At 35.0% G+C, this 18,359-nt stretch overlaps 1 protein-coding gene across 1 annotated transcript; it reads right to left on the bottom strand.

Annotated features, from left to right (window-relative positions):
* Positions 1-1,062: 1,062 nt before the first annotated feature.
* LOC140157616 (glycoprotein hormone beta-5-like) lies at positions 1,063-8,899 on the bottom strand. Its single transcript, XM_072180886.1, has 2 exons — positions 8,395-8,899; positions 1,063-6,107 (listed from the first exon to the last, which is right to left on the bottom strand). Exons 1-2 carry the CDS (start codon positions 8,650-8,652, stop codon positions 5,916-5,918), a joined length of 450 nt encoding a protein of 149 aa, XP_072036987.1. The 5' UTR covers positions 8,653-8,899; the 3' UTR covers positions 1,063-5,915.
* Positions 8,900-18,359: the final 9,460 nt, after the last annotated feature.

Below are 18,359 nucleotides of genomic sequence, written 5' to 3'. Positions count from 1 at the left end.
GATAATTTTGATGCGTCGATTGGACACCGTATATCCACAACAATGTTCCATAAACTTTATAAATCTAATGAACTGTACTTTAAGGTCGTCACCCCTGATAAACTTTGTGACTAATTTTGTATTTTTCTCAAAAAATAACTAAACACTGGTAACATAAGTTATGTACATTACAGGGCAAGGAATCCACAATTTTCATAACAAAAAGCCCCATTTTAAACCAAACTAGCAGGATACCCGCGCGCGCGCTCCTCCCGTGCCCCCGGTTGCTGAGCAAACGCGAGCGATCAATAAAGCGGGAAGAATCACTAAACACTATATTTCTCAAAAAAGTTGATATCTTTATACCACTGGAAACCTGTGGCAAAAAAATTCTTACAGATGTATTTGTTTAGCAAAAATATTGTGAAATTGAATTTCGTTCTGGTACACCAGAACGAAATTACAACACATTGTCTATGGAACAGTGTAATACACATAATCATGTATAATCCGCAAACGCAAAATCGGAATCAACTAACATTTTGGGAATAAGTTTTTTTTGTGTGGATATCTAGAGGATGATAGGATCACGAAATACTCCTTTAAGAGAGGGTCCACTTTACCGTTACTGTTAAATTTGAGTATCTCTCTTTGTTCACCAAACACTCCCATGTTATGACCGCTCCCCTCAAAACGGGTAGATGGCTCATTTAAGACAGAAACATCACCATATGCTAATTAGGGTTATGGGTTATGGGTTAGAGGTTATGCGTTAGATTTAGGGGTCGTTTGTCTTAAATGAGACATTTACCTCGAAACGAAACGGACGTGAACTCAAATCTTAGATCAGCATCTCTTGATCAGCATCATGGTATGAATAATAACGGTGTACATTATACAGTGCCCTCTTTAGCCAGTTCTTGGAGCATCATGAGCATAGGAAAGTGAACGGTTGGAGCCCTCTCTTGATAATTACACTGAGTATTTAAAAGAAGAAAAAACGATCGGGCTGCAGAGTAGTCTAACCAGAACGAAACACATATCTATATATTAAAATGAATGAAACACAGACTTGTGCAATAAAACTGTTTACAAATCATTGCATGAGCCATCATTTAATTTACATTTCCAGTATTTAATATACAATATAGCATCAATATAGCATATATAGCAGTCTGTTTCTATTTTTTTTTTGTATTTTTTCTCCAACATTCGCCATGATTTTCTTTATATACAACAATTTCAAATTTTTCCCGTCAATATCATGTCAACAAAAATTAAATCTACATCACCGTTTATTTAATTTGTAAAATCTTGGCAATTTTAAATCTTCCTTTCTTACATTTCAGCTATTCTGTAAAAAAATGTTAGATATTTTCAAACGTTTCCATACTGGTGTATTGAGCTGTCTATGATACGTTTAGTAAATGACTCGTTTAGAATGCAGACAAATTATTATTTTCAACCAAAATAGGGAGTTAAAAAGTATTTAATCCGAATTCTTCTAGATATATTATATTTATACGTGTAATCGTAAACTTAATTTATTTAAAATGCCGGTTGTTGTACTATCTGTTTTTGAACCACAAACGGCTCGAACGGTCCAATCTATGTTTCCCGTGTTTACGGCAGGACATTTGGAATGTTAAAATAAATCATCTTTACAAGCTGTATCAAAATGATTGGTACCCAGTTTTCATTGACAATAAATGAATCTGGCATATCAAAATTCAACATAAGATCCAAAATAATGTGTAGAATAATTGTTTAACAAGTCATAATTCATTTTAAGAGTATCAATTTGGCTTTTGGAAGAGGCAGGATTTTCAATAAGCAATAATTTTGATACAGCCTGTAATCTTAACAAGCAATTTCTTACGCCAACGCTAACGTCTACGCATACAACAGTAACATCAATAAAAGTAAGTTACTGTAGTGATCTTGAATACAATTAACTGGTAACTTGGCGTATGCGTGGAAGCGGGCGTTGCCGTACGAAAATCACAGTCTCTCAATTACATTGTTTTATCGTTTAACAGGTTTACAAAATAATGTCGCGCGCACCACTCTACTGACATATATCTTAATCAGCCCTGTTTTGTCTTAGCTCCCCCCTTCCGAAAGACCGAAACAAATAGTATTTCTCAAAGCTTGCAAAGATTTTGAAATCAAATACGGGTCCCCTCTCTCCAAAACTTGACATTCTTATACTCATAATAATGTTTTTTCCACTCATTTAAAGTGTTATCACGCAATTCTTCCAATGAAAAAAAATACACACATTTACACATTTTGTACAAAATAATGGGGAAAATTAAATTGGGCAATTTTTCAGAGGCATCGTGCACCGCAAAACGAACGCATTGCAGCTTTGAGAAATACTATGGCCTTATCAATAATTATGCATTGAATTGGACTTCTACCCTGGCTTATTATTCGCAGAAATAATAACAGAGGTTGACAGCGTGACGTCACTGGTCACGTAACACAATCACGTCACATGTTACACCCGTGAACCATGCCATGGCTACCTATTTGTGAATAAATGTGTCTAACCTGTGAGACCTTTACCCTGCTTTATTATACGCAGAAGTTACAATAGAGATTGGCATCGTGACGTCACTTAACACAATCACGGTATATGTTTCACCTGGGCAACATGGCATGGCTACCGGGCATGGCCACTTGTTTATGAGCAGGTGTGTCTACCGTATGGGATACATGATGGATAGGTGTTCCGATCAATCTGGGCTAAGATTGTGATAATCTGACAACCTTTATTGCATCCTCGACAATGACATAATATATTGTCAGAATACGATGTGCCGCTAGCGGGTGAGACTGGGAAAAGTCTACATCCACAGCCCAAGTAATACGAATACATCACAGGAACATGTGCTGCGTGTCTCACTACTTTCGCGTAAATCCAACGGTAACGAGAACGGCTATTTCGACCATGGAGGTCAAAAATGGACTGACAAAGTCAACCGCTGGCGGCGCATCGTATTGTGAATTCCGACAAGTAAAATTGCTCAAAATGATGCAATAACCTGGGTATCAATAGCCCATTGTCTCAAAAGTTATCCAGTGGTGTGATGCTGATGGTGTGTAAGGATAACGTTTTTTAGTGTTATACGTGTGTATTATTGTTATTATTAAAGAGATACACATTTTTGAAAGTTTTTAAGGATTCTTTGACAAAATTCACATTAGCAGAATATAAACGTGTAATAAATAAGGGCACAAAATGTTTTATATGAAAAAAACCCACACTACAACAATAATGTTGCCAAATATTTTACAAATATTTGTGCAAAATATTTGTGCAACATTTAAATAACATGTTAGATGTTTGCATCAAGCATGTAATAATGTTTTTGAACGCTTTTAAAACGTTTTATACCATTATTACTATTTAATCGTTTTCTGTGAAACGATTTGTGTTTGCTTAAGGGTAGCCCCTGTTCTAGCTAATCAGGATTAATTTTTGATTAATTAAGATTATTGATTTCATTTTTTAATTATTATTATTTTTATTGTTATACAATTATTATTATTATTATTATTATTATTATTATTATTATTATACCCTTTATTTCTCGTTGATGATTGATTGAATACTTCGGATACTATCACATGATCGCTACAGATTGTTTCTAGTTCTTAGCGGCACTAAACCTCTATCGTGCTTATAAAATATTAAGTGCTTAAGTGCAAAGAATGAGTGAGAATATCAAGAAAAATATTTGTATTATTTACAGAGAAATCGGCGCCACGTTTTTACTTATAGCCATTTTGTAACATTTCCATAAAAATAGATTTGTATTTCTTTATACAAAATGTTACTTTTCACTGTCAGATTTCCCCCACTTATTTTGACCTAAACACATCGGGAATATCAATGAAAATCGCCATTTAATACCAGCCCACATAATCGCTAATGCGAGTCACTCTGTCTATCGTGACTGAGTTCGATCATTTTGATGTGTAATGACCTTCCGCACGCAGTGTACGTACAGTGTTATAGGCATCGAGTACGCGCTGGACAAATATTTCGACCGGAATAATTAAACGACGTAGAGCACCTTAAACCTTGATTCTTCAGTGTATGTTAGATTACTAAATTACATTACAATCTTGTACAAAGCTGAATTTTGAAAAAAAATTAGGGCTTACTAAGCAAATGTTACAATATGGCTTTTATGAAACATTTCATGTTTTGTTACTCCTTTTTACCATGGCCCATTTTGGAAACACCAATCCAATTACTCAAGCCAGCCATACGTTGTGTATCATAAGCTAAGGTAGTTTATGAAGCCATTAATCACGTCACTGCAAAAATATTTTTAAATTGTTATCTAAAATATGAATACAAATCATTGTCATAATGGTCCTGTATGCTAACAACCAAGGTTAACCTAAAGTCATCGAAAAATCTAAAAGCTTGATATGATCATAGGGAAAATAAAAAAAAGACAAATATACAAATACACTTGTACCCTTAATTTTCAATTGCATTATTGAATAATCTGAATGACGGCAAATGTCTAGCACCTTTCTAACATATGAAATGATTGTCCTAATAATTGTTCTAGTTGATACGCCATAACAGAATATAGGGTCCACAAGGCATAAGTCCCCCTAATATTTTTTTAAATAAGTCTAAAAATATTTTAACAAATGTAACAATGTAATTGTGTAAGAAAAGAGGCCGTTTTTAAAGTTGCACCTTAGTCCATATCAGTCAGGTTTCCTTTAACAAACGCATGAATAGACCTGGCTGACTGTATTGTTTGAGAACTGAGATGCAACTTTTAACACTGTTTAAGTCGGTCTCTTTTTTTACATAATGAACCATTGTGACTGAACGCAATGACGTGTGCCGCTATAATTTGGTCCATATGTGTAAAACAAATAAGGCTATCCATACGTTTTTACATGTTTGCCTTTCGTTAAATATTTTCGATTTATTTTAAAAAGTATTTAGGGGAACTTATAAGTTGTGGACCCTATATCGGAGTAATTAAATTGGTTTCCTTAAAGACACACTCTTAATCTCGGTTATTTTATTTACATTAATTCCCCGATTCATATCTACATTAAATCGCAAGTTAAGATGAAATTATACTACTCTCCAAAACAATACCTTTTAACCCAGCTATACTTAAAATCAACAACGTCATCGAATGATTATTTGTTATCTTGGTTATCCATAATGACGAATCCTCGTTAACTACAAACTGTCCCTTTGCATTCTGCCAAAACGAGGGCGATGTTTACGTATTTCTACAATACACAGCCGTTTTTGCCACTCTCGCTGTCCGGTGCATCTTGTAAAGCACTAGCTTTACATTATACAAAGGAACGGTTTACAGTAATCAGGTATTGGCGCTTTGAAAACCCTCGACAAATGCCCACACCTGCACACACACACACAAAAATATAGTTACTGCTGTCGCCTTATTGGGTACGCCACGTCATTCCGATATGGCGTTAATCTGAAATACCTCCAGTTAGAACAATTCAATTTTCATTACCAAGATCACATTAATGTTAGATGTCAGTTTACGAGTCCGAAAGCAAAACAAGAAAGAGAAGTTACGTAACTCGGGGCAAATTAATCAGAATTTTTATTCTCAATCTTAATTTCAATTATAATCTTAATATTTTGTTCGGACTAGCGACATATCAGACCTACGGATGGACCGTACCCTCTTGATAATTGATCTAAATGATAATAACATTCTGCATAAAATGGCACAATACACAGTTACAATCCTCAATTATAGGTACCTAAAAATATGTAACACAAAGGTATTGCACCCTAGTATCTTTTAAGTATCTATTATAATAGCCAACTGGAAAAACTCCATAATTATATCGAATAGTACAGCAAATAGGTACCCGATAAAGAGGAATCTAACTGTGTATAACACTTAATGCACACCAAGGCAATGAGTATTTTCAGTCCTACAACCTCGACATTGGCAGCTAAGGGCGTTGACGTAAAAATATGTCCGGTTAACTCCAACATCACAGTCGTCCAGTTCTATTGATTTGAGTTCCATGGCGCCATATGAACACATGTCGTGGTTGGAGGTCTTATAAGGAGGCTCTAGAATCGGCACCTGGACAGAGAAAGGAACAAAGGAATGATTGTGATTATTATTACATTATTATTTCACATACATTCACCTCCTAATATCTCACTCAAGACGTATCAAAGTCTTGGAAAATCCAAATGAAATTTCAAAGTTGGTAAGATCATACCAACTATACATTATTACACAATATAATGATTATATCTATTATAGTAATCGCCATTTTATGTGAGAATTTTCACACATTTGTGCGGGGTTTGAGGGGTGCAGGGGTATGTGGTTGTAAAGTCTTTGAAAATCCAAAATGAAATTTCAAAGTTGGTCAGATCTGGTTAAAATACATACCAACTATACATTATTACATAATATTACGCTACAATATAATGTTAGATCTATTATAATAATCGCCTAAGGGGTGATTTGATGTGAGCATTTTCACACATTTGTGCGGGTGTGGGGGTGTGTAGGGGTATGTGGGTGCAGGATATGCGTTGGCATGTTAATTGTTCTCGCAAATGGTAAGGTATATTATTGATAACAGTCAATGTACTTGCTCAGATGTATAATGGGGGTGGGCGTGGCCGGGTGGGGATGTATAGTTGACATGTGGGGGTGGAGGGTATGCGTGTATATGTTTTACATAATATAGAACCTTTCAGTTTGATGTACACGTGAAACATAATACAAAAAACATGTTAAATTAAAAGTTATTTATAGTGTTGTTGGCGGAAGTCAATGCGGGTGATTATATTCGGTGCAAATGATCGTTAATGAAGTCTTTATATCCTTGGAAGATGAAAACAACGATCACGCCTTTAACATAATGAAAAGAATATACTTCTTTGTAATAACTTGTTCCTACTTGATTGGTTGTATGTTGAAACGAGAGCTTTTAAATTTCACTGTGACGTGCTTTTAACTGAGTGACGTCATCATCTGCAACTTGTGCCGTCATATTTTGGGTATTGGTACTTTATTAGCCTTTTCATTACCCATATATTGTGTAAGTACCCTGTGCTTAAATGCCGACAGGGCCGGATTTATCACTGGGGCCAGATGGGCCCGGGACCCCAAAAATCCTGTGCATGTTCCTTTTTATCACGAAAAAACCCTGTTTTGGTCCAAAATGTGGTATGATTGCAAAAGTTTGTGCGCTTCGCGCGCAATGGCCCTTTACATAGCAAAGCAAAATTTGGGGCTTAAATGATCTAAAATTGAAATTTATCCAGCGCTAATGACCTAGTAAAATCGTAAATTGTAATGCTTTCGCCGCCACTGTCGATCTTACAGTATGCCCCCTATTTGTTAACCAAAACTCAAAACTTAAGTGCACATGCTTTCCTCATGGTGAGTTTGGAGGCCTCCAAAATTTGGCTTGGCACAAGACCCCAAAAAGCTAAATCTGCCCCTGAATCCCGATTAACTTATAAAGTTTAAATTCCACAATTCAAGATACAATGTTATTAAAATGAAAGAAACGTTTTTGTGTGGTAGGAAATGTGCAGGGTTGTGTGTGTTCAAGATATCGAGGAAATGGTGATGATGTGTTTGTTGTGTCCATTATTATGATTATGGTAATACATTATGTGTTTGTATATATTCCTCTTAAAGGCTTACTACATGCTATTGTTGTACACTTTCCGTTTCAGGTCAATGCAACGTAACTGAACTACTATAGCGCCAGTTAATGCAAAACATAGAGGTGCGTAAGAGGCCAAAGGTCACATCGTGAATATTTAGGGTCTGCGCTCTTGTATGAAGGTAGTTACGTCATCCAATATTTCCTAATAAACTTAACCCTAACCCTGGCCAGTAACCCCAACCCTCATTTGCATATTGGGAATATTAAATGAAGCATCTACTCATATGAATCATCATCTACTCTAAATAAGCTTAAATATCTGTATAAAAAGTGTAAATATGCAGATTTATACGCATTTAGGTTTCCTCATAATAAACATGATGTTGTACCACTTACACAGTTTGTTCTATTTTTCTCAAAGTCGCCTTTAACGTGTTTAGATGTTGATCAGAAGAGCGACAATAATGTAACTTTTAACTTTTTATTTAATTATCATATTGTGCCAAATTCAAAGTCTATTTCGCTTACTTTTGTCCTTAATAAAACAGTATTATGAAAAATGTTCATCGCATAGTCACTTCTTTATCAAAAAGCAGACACTAAAAACATGGATACATAACACAAAATCTTACAATGTTTGTTTTTGGTGAGATGGCCATAAATTGGATTAAGAATAATTAAAAATATCACCCATTGTTATCTTAGTATTTTTGATATGCATTTCCGCCTTACCTGGTACGTATCACATCTTCCAAAACATGCGTGTGTTCCAATTGTCTGAGTCCTGCACCCTTCCTTTTCCGCATTATGTTGTAAAAACCATCTTACATTGCAGTTTAACGCACTCGGTCTCCCACCTCCGCCACTGCCACCACTTCTGGCTGCTGACGTTACTGAGAAAATACAGGTAGCAATAAGTACGCAAAACACGCTACATAATACAGTTGTTCTACGCCATTCTACAAATACAATTTGCTGTGGCATTCTCATCTATGAAAATCTGTTCGTTCTGCCGTGTTTTGCTATGATAAATTCACTGTCAACAAACAAAAGTCGGTTTGTAAATCCAGATGATAAGTACGATCTTGTCTTATAAAAGAAGAATTTATTGCTGAACAATTATCGCGCTATTCCAATTTTACCTTGCTAAGAAGATATGCATCCTTGTTAAAACAGTGTTAGATTGTTACCATTAAGAGCCCTGATGGAATACGCGTATGTGAGCAGTGAAAAAAAGAGGAGAAAAGACTGCGTAACGTCCACCGTGTAGCTTATCGAGCGCCCCCGGAGGATAGAAAGATTGTGATAGGGCGGTTAGGATGGCTTCATGTGTGTGTCTGGTGCGCGAGAGTTGTGACGTAATTATAATCCGTATGAAATTTAAGGTGACAGTGGTCTGATCAATTTATACCGAGTTTGTTTGTGCAAGTTAATTTTCAGAAGCATTTTTTGATCAACGTAATTGTTCTAGATTCCCAGACAGTTGAATTAATTCAAGTGTGTGCGGTATCTGTGGCGAATAAATATATTTTAAATGTATGCATGATAATGTATTGTTGTGTATATATACTTTTTCTGATGTAGCACCTCATACCCTGAAATTTCCCCGGAGAAAATCATTACATAGTAGCCGCATATATCGGGCAGTTTATGGGTGCTCTATACTATGTATCATATCATATCATATCATATCATATCATATCATATCATATCATATCATATCATGTCATGTCATGTCACAGCATATCATATCGCATCATATCATATCATATCGTATCACATCACATCACATCACATCACATCACATCACATCACATCACATCACATCACATCACATCACATCACATCACATCACATCATACATCTGTTCATACAACCAAACTAATGCAAAATCCTCCTCAGCATAAATTAATTTGTAAAGCATACAGGTGTTGAACCGGTCGGTATCACACTATCACCATTATTATGTAAATGAGGGGATGTTTCTGAAAGGTAGGAGGCGGGAGTAATAGTAATTCATAAGAGGGTAAGCGTCCGGAAATATGTACGTATGTAATTGACGTGTCTAGTATCTAGTAATAAACAATGGGACAGGTACTAAGTTCTGAGAAATACACATAAATATAAATGTCTATCCATTGTGACTTTGACACAAGACACGTCAATTTAACGAACATATTTCCAGACGCTTACTATCTTACGAATTAATATTCCTCCCACCTCCCACCTTTCAGGAACTCAAAGTTAGGAATGTAGTTTTCAAAAAATAGAGCCAATTGCTCTAGTTGATCAATTTATGCCGGAAAATTGACAAAAAATTAAGAAAATAATAAGTATGCTGTTAATTAGAGTTTAATTACAGGGGAACTAGTAGTTTTTTTTGAAAGAGTTATGCAATTTTCACCCGCTACAACGTAGACTTTGCCCAACACTTTTCCCCAGTCAAGCAAGAGAGGTATTTAAAACGTCCGCTATTTTGGACAAATTGTCACATTCTTTTTTCATTTCCTTCTTATATCAAATAATTAGATTTTTGATATTCAAGATATAATACAAATTTTATGGCAAATTGTTATTGCCATATAATTTATATTATATCGCGAATTTAGTATGTTCCAGTGTTGTATTCGTATAACGCGGGCTTTCGATGATGACGTTTGTCCATAATTCTCTGCATATTGTGGCCTCTCCCTGACAACCGCAGGAGGCGCATCGTTTTGCGACCGAATGTCTGTGAATTTTAAAGTATACTGAAAAAAAAATACAAAAACTTCTATGAAATGTACAGTAGAGTACACTGTGAAACTTTTCATTGCCAAATAGTTACGTCACATTTACTGTAAAATTATCCAAATTAGCTTTACTGTCTTTTTTCTAAGACAGAAGATTAACTTCCTTTGTGATGAACAGGCATGTGATATGTGATTTTATTCTTAACAATTATAATTTAAAATATAGCTTCAAAATGTTTTGTCACACCCACATTTGACGTTGAAATGTGACACCTTGACGTCGTGGATGTAAAGGTTAATACTAACTTTTGGTGAGTACTAATTGGTAGTTAATTTTAGTTGAAGGTTATTGTAAGCTAGTTTCTACCATTATTGAAGAAATTCATAGGGAATACAATAATCAGATTTCAAAGTTTCTCACGCGGCGATCACGTCTCAAATTATTGAACAGAAAAGATAAAAAGATAAAATTGCAACAGAACAGGTTTATCCTTAGTGTAAGAGAGCACGAAATACTAATAGGATTAGAGTTAGGGTTAGGATTTAGGGTTAGGGTTAGGGTTAGGGTTAGGGTAGGATTAGTTTTAAGGGTTAGGGTTAGGATTAGAGTTGGGATTTGTTTGGTATTCTCTTACACGAAGGATATACCGACAGTAAAATAGAGGAAGACCTCATAAGGCATAAACATGACATGAGAATAAAACTAGGGCCAATGTTACGTTCCATTATATTGAGGCGAAAACTGAGTGTGTTCAGCGAATCTTACGCACCCACAACATCGCATCTTCAATTAAACCTCATACTAGTTCTTAAAATACGGCCTTTAGTACATGAGAAGGTCAAGGTAGCTATGGACAAAATCGGCGTCATTATTTTTTTTAATGAAATTCCTTATGTAGGTGAAACGGGTCGCCTGTTCAGGCAGTTAAGTCAAACCAAATTTTGTGATTTTCTCAAAAACTACTTCCTTTCTGAAAATGTACATTTTTATATACTTATCATCATTACATTTTAGAGATACGATAAAAACGATATACCAATTACTGCCTCGAGGGAGGCATACGAACTATAGTCAGACCAGGCGGTAAATAAAGTTATGTTGTAATCAATTTATGGTAGTTATTCATCTTGTTACGGGTCCTTGTTCTTTGTCCAATCGAACAATATCCCGAACGACAATTGAGGAGTAAATCACTGCACCATATTTTTTGTTTGGGACATGCAGGCTATAGAATGTATACAATTTCTAATTTGATTGAAAGCGGATAATTTTATAATTTGTGTATATAATTATTATTAGAAACAAATTCATTACCATTTCTTGTATCTAGCTGTATATGAAACATCTTATATTAAGTTCATCTATAGCATGTATAGGGGAAAGTCATTGAAAAATAAATTTCATGATTTATTATTCAACAAAGAAATGTTTTTGTGTGCGTGGGGGTGGGGGCGTTTTTGTTCGCATCCAAACAAGGCCAGTTATATGATATTCCAATATGCAAACGTGGAGAAACACCCAACCGTGGACGTCCACAGTTCAAAGATAGGTGCAGGAAAATGCAAATAGTATAAAAATGCTATTTAGAGCATGACCTCATGGGGAGGGGGTATAGGACATACCTTTGTTGGAGGTAAATTGTCTTAGAAATATTCTGTGTATGTTATAGCACATAGCTCGGCTGGAGGTAAATTATCACAGAAATTCTGTATAAGTCCGCGGTTTTGTTATTGACTACCACAAAAAGTGTGTCCTCGGTTGGAGAGTACAACTGACAGTCTTCGTTTGGAGGCGCTTACAGGCAGGTTGGTGTGGTGAGGGTGTGTGGGTTTGGGGTGGGGGTGTGTTTGTGATTATTATGGTTAGCATCTAAGTTTAATACAAGCAAACAATTACTGTAGAAACGCAGGTCAACTGCGGGTGAACTTGAATCTTAAATTTAAATTGACTCATAATGTTTGAATATACCAATGATAAAGTTTTCATACTTTTCAATTTCATTAAATGCAAAATGGATAAGGCTGGTTATTTTTTTCCGAAACATCTTGATAATGCAAAGTTAATGTTATTACCATATAATAATACAAACTACAAGGGTGGCCATGACGTCCTAACCATTCGCGTCATCAGGAAAAGAGTATGCATAGCTTTTATAAAGTAAAGATAAACATAAAAACCTTCATGGGACATATTAAAATTATTGTATGGTTTTCGCACTTGTCTCGTCTTCAAAGCGCAAGACCTACTACGGAGACGACTTTAACGGATCCTCTTTTCAAATAAACTTTACTCATAGAAAAATGTTGGGACACATCGGGACGTCCAAATCACGTATTATTGTAAAACCGCCCATTTGTTTAAGTTATGCGGCCCCGGTATGCGGCCTATACACGATTAATTTGATTGAACAATATTGGATACAAAATGACATTTCTCTAATCTCTCAGATCTAATCTAGTTTGATTTTATTGCCGGTTGTAAAATACAGTGCACAATGGTGGATTTTGTATCCACTCTTGTATCCGGGGTCTTTGATATTGTTCAATCATATTGATCGTGTATCCTACAAGAATTAATTTGAAAGGTTTGCTAATCTGAAATGAATTCCCGATATGCCACCCGAGCGCGAAACCACTTGTCGCAGCAGAGATTTTTCTCTGTACCAGTCCTGTCCAACCAAGGTATATGCACAGTCAAGTATATAATATCCTGAAAGCAAACATTTGTTAGTATAGTTTAAAGAAGAGCATATTAGTTATTGTTTGCTCCTTGACGTTGACCTTTCTTGCGTTTTTAGATTTCGCCAACATGAATAACTCATCACTAAGAAAGTCGGTTTTAAATCTTGATGGAGATTAAGTAAAACTATTATATTGCCAACCCACAATGCATACAAATACATGGCCATTAAAGTTTCTAATGACGTACTTTAAAGTATTCAATAGGCATCAAGTGTTATGTTTAGCGTATGTTTTGGTAAAGCGCTACTAATACAATTAAATATAAATATGTAAATACCTTTTATGTATAATAACAATCTATCTTGTTTCTACGTGTATTATGTGTTGTAATCACATCGTAATTTTTAAGTCGAGTTATGAGTTATATAACAAATTAAAAACGTTAATAACAGAATAAATGAAATGGTTGCTATGAACTATAAAAGAAATCCAAGAGCTTTTGTAAGCAAATCCTATACTACCAATAATACTCAAAGATTGCCACTTTTGGAGGTAATAATTGACCCCAAAGTTACCGAACTGGGTCATAAAAAAAGTTTGCTAACTCAAAATCCAAGATTGTCATTTGTCAAGATGGCCTCCAATAAAATGACCAATATTAATAACGCTATAAAGTATCTAATTTGCACCACCATTTGCCGTTACCCTCCCTTTGAATCACTTATAAGGAAAACCACATTAGTTATTTTAAAATCCAAGACGGTCGGCAGAAGCCTAAAATTCTAATCAAAACGTTGCGCCACTTTAGAGCAATTTTTTTCAACATGCCTTTATGTGCTGAAATTGACGAAGCTTAATTCTATCGCGTAGCATTGTGGGAGTACTTATTAAGTAATAGTATATAGAGGCGTGGATCAGGGAGTGGATTTGTTATATTTATTCTATTTTTCAAGTCATTTGCTATTCAAACATGTACGGTCCGATTTTATGGGTAAAAGGGTATGTACATAATTATGATGGGTATATTTTGTGTTTTGATGTCTATTGGTTTGTGTGGGGATGATATTCTTTATTCTATGTGCATCCCGGAAGATCGAAAAATGATCCATTCCTTGTTACTAAAGGTAAAAGGCTTACCGTACGGTGAAACGGAGGTAATAGAGACCTTGCGAAATGAAGTTAGAAACCACAAACTTTAACGTCTAGAGGATTATAGAGGATTATGTATTCAAAACCACTCTGCCATTAAAGCCGCTTGAAGTTAAAGTTAACGCGAGAATCTATAGTGTGCCTTAAATTATGATGAAAATACGTCATAATTAAGAACAATAGTTTGGATATTTCCTCATAGACTACATAATTACCACTTATGTATTATCTAGTTAATAGACCAATTATTGGAAATCTAATTTGGTTTGGGTAAAAACATGCCACATGTTGCTGAAAATTACTGATTGAATTAGAGCAAAATATTTTTTGTTCCAAACGTCACACTTGGTATATGCTTTTGTGTGTGCTCATGACGTACACCAAATCAGCTTGCGGAACCCAGTTTTGGCTTCGACTTCAACGCCAAGGGGATTAAGTTCCCGTAAAATGGCCTGATTTTACGGGACCCAGCAGTGTACTGAACTTCTGCGAATTGCAGCTACTGTGAACATTTTTTTACAACGTTTCGTGTCTTATAATTACACCTCTATATAACCAAATATGCTTGTACTGTTCAGGTATTTTATTTAATTATTTATTTTATTCATTTAGGCCTACATTATGTACCCCAATTCAGCAGAAAGCTGGTCTAACATGTGCCACGCTATACGCTGACACTCTTTAAACACACTCATCAAACATAAGTTACACATTGGGGCATATAGGCTATGGGTATTGTATGTCAACCAAATTATTCATTATTAAAAGAGGAGGCCTATTTGTTACAAAAAATAAGAATGTCAGAAAAGGAGCATCCAGAAATATGTTGGTTGAAATTCAAAATTCTGGGAGTTTTTAAAGAACAAAATGAGGATCATTCGGGGAGATATATTTAATTCGATCAGAATGCAAAGAGGAGTCCTTGCCCTCCTAAAAGAAAACTCCTGGCAACGCCACTGGGGAGTGGGAAAGTGAGGATAGATGAATAGATGGAGGGAGGGGAGGATATGGAGAGGTGGTGGTGGTGGGGAGGGGGCTAGGGAGAGCAAACAGATAAAATGGGCTTGTGTCCTGATGGAAATATAAAATTGACAAAGCTAACGTTTACTGGAATAATAATTGAGCTTTTATTATAATAATCCGGGACAATAATATAGGCATATAACAAGAATATTTAATTGAAACATGTTTAGAAGTATAATATTAGCGTATAGCTCATAACATAGGCCTAATTCCCATTGCATTGGTCATCGCCTAGATGTAATCCATGTTTATTCAAACTAAGCGCCTATTGCAATAAGTGTTACCAACAAACCACTTCAGCAAACAAAAGGGAGAAATTTGGTTGCAGTCGCTTTTACATACCCTTCTTTTGATCACCCATTGATACACTTCCTCTAGTTTAAACAACAAGACGCTGTTGGTACAGAAACCAATCTGACGTTCGCGTTGAAGTGAATTTGAGCAAGAAATCGAATCGATATTTTTGAAGTTGCCGTTAAAGTTCCAGTAACTTCATTCCGCAAAGTCTCTATTATTACCATGAAGAGGTAGCATTGACAGTTTTTTGCATGTTCATTTGTACAAGTTCAACTCTATATAATTATATGGCAGTGAATAGGAGTATAAAAACTTGTGAGCAGTTTTGCAATACTGTGTGAGAAAATTGTTTAAAATTCGGTCGGTCGGTCAGTATGTTATGAGAGTTGACTGTACCCTTGTCTTTCAAACAACACATCTAAATATGATATCACATACTTGATAACGTAAAAGCAGTAGCATAAAATCAATGGTCTATAGTTACTTGCTGAAAATGAGTAGATTTATTTGGGGAAATAAGAGGCTGAAATGAGGCATTGTTGTATATTTTCTCGGGAATAAGTTCAACCATAAATAAAATAAGAAAATAAGAGAAAATAACATATAATAAGAAAACAAAGATGTCTTTGTATTAAACGTTCGTTGTGCAATATTTTGATACCCCATCATCTTGCACTCATAAGTTAAGTTACCGTTGCAAATTGCGGCTCATTTTCTATATGTAACCTTTGTATGGGACACTTTGTACTATATACATGGCTTAACAACGTATAGAAATTCCCGGGAGAAATTTGACCATGTGAATTCGGCATACATCAGTCAATTGACTGTCAATTTAGAACAAAAGCTTTAAATCATAAAGAAAATATAAAATTGCCTACATAATGCTACACACATATTTTAATATCCCTTTCTTCTAGTAAAAAATATTTAAATTTATAAATTTTTAAGATACACCCTACAAATGCGTACAAAGTCTAAACTTATCTACATTTACTGCTCATTTCAAAATCCAGTCAATAACGACTAGAAAACATTGTGGTCACATATAGCGAGCCCGGAAGAGACTGTAACTACTGATGAATGGGCGTAGTTGGCAATGGTTACGCAAACAGTGCGATCAATTCCATTAACCAGAAGTCAATCTCTGTTGACGCCATTGCAATTACAACTTCATCTCCTCAAACGTTGACCCTACACGTTTTTCTAGGTTTTGCGCCTCTTATCAAAATGGCCGCAGAAGTTCATCAATTATACATGATTGGTAATCATGATGCCATTTTAAATATGTGATGTGATCAAACAAAATCAGTCGGAACCGGAAATATTGATCTTGAGATATAACCAAACAAAGTAAATATTTCCCTTTGTTTCCTATTGTTTTGGAAACTCTCTAACTGTTCATATCTTTGAAACCGGTTCTCCAATTTCAATGGGATTTGCTGCAAAATGTAGCTTTGCAAATGCTTGTTACAATCCAATAAACAACTGAAATTTGAATTCAGTTCGACTTCAGGCTGATTTTACTTGATCACACCACACATAGATCTACGCCTTGACAATGTTGTGGCTGTAGTTTGATGGATTAAGGCTACATTCATACTTGCAATTCATCCATCCTTTTGAATCAGATAAAGAAAGGTCATCTCTTAATGTGTCATTAGGGACATTATGTATTTACATAAGTCATTTGGTCATACTTTTCTATTTCTGACTTTACTAATTACTACATTTACTACATAAGCTTTCAGATTCTTAATTCAGAATGTAATAAATCGGGATAATTCCCGTTACGATATTTACTAATTGACAGTTTACTAACCCTTATTATTTCATTGATAACAGTATTACATTTTCATGCATGGTAATAACCAAAAATAACATTTGCTTGTGTAGTTTAATGTTAACATTGTAATGTTGCAAAATTATTTTGTCCACTTCGCTCCATATCTTTTGATTTTTTTGGCAACCAAAAAAGAAGTGTTCAATATAGTCTACTTCGTTACAAATTTCACATATATTACTCTTTTTCCTTTTTCTATTTTGTTAAGAAAGACTTTTGTAAATATTACTGGTTATGTTCCAATGTCATTAACCTAGGTTTTGTTACATGAACATTTGCTCCAATTGAATTTCATGTTTTTAAATTTATTTCCCCAAACGGTTTGACATATTGGTTTAGTCGATACCTGTGATATCATATCAAATGTAGCTTTGAAAATGCTTGTTACAATCCAATAAACAACTGAAAATTGAATTCAGTTCAACTTCAGGCTGATTTTACTTGATTACACACCATACATAGATCTACGCCTTGACAATGTGGCTGTAGTTTGATGGATTAAGGTAAAGCCAAGAATTTTCTGCTTTACAAATGCTAAATTCCGCTTTTCTCCCGGGCTTTTCTCCGCTTTGTAATTTTAGCACATTTCTGACATAATAAAATTTCACAAGAATCTTGTGACGATCATTGCGATTTGCAAAGTTGGGATGGGTAATTGGGTATCATGGCTGCAATGGGGCGTTGTACGGTAAATCTATGACGGATTTTACTTTATTTTGATGAATTTTGAAGACCCATTTCATTTAGTATTTTATTTATTTCTTTTCAATTGTATTTTTTTTTTTTTTTTTTCATTTTTGCTTATTTTTTTAATTTTTTTCTCAGAAATGCGTTTTCCGCTTTATCTCCGAATTCCGCCATTTTCGCGGAATTTCCGCAACGCGGAAAATTCTTGGCTTTAGATTAAGGCTACATTCATACTTGCAATTCATCCATCCTTTTAAATCAGATAAAGAAAGGTCATCTCTTTA

Source organism: Amphiura filiformis, chromosome 1 (genome assembly GCF_039555335.1).
Source record: "Amphiura filiformis chromosome 1, Afil_fr2py, whole genome shotgun sequence".
NCBI lineage: Eukaryota > Metazoa > Echinodermata > Ophiuroidea > Amphilepidida > Amphiuridae > Amphiura > Amphiura filiformis.
Note: the sequence above shows the minus strand (reverse complement) of the source record. Positions and strands in the feature narration are given on the sequence as shown.

Coding starts and splice junctions, on each gene's coding strand:
- LOC140157616 (XM_072180886.1), bottom strand. CDS start 8,652: ATGAGAATGCCACAGCAAATTGTATTTGTAGAATGGCGTAGAACAACT. Junction 6,108..8,394: donor GAAGATGTGATACGTACCAG/GTAAGGCGGAAA, acceptor TTCTCTGTCCAG/GTGCCGATTCTAGAGCCTCC.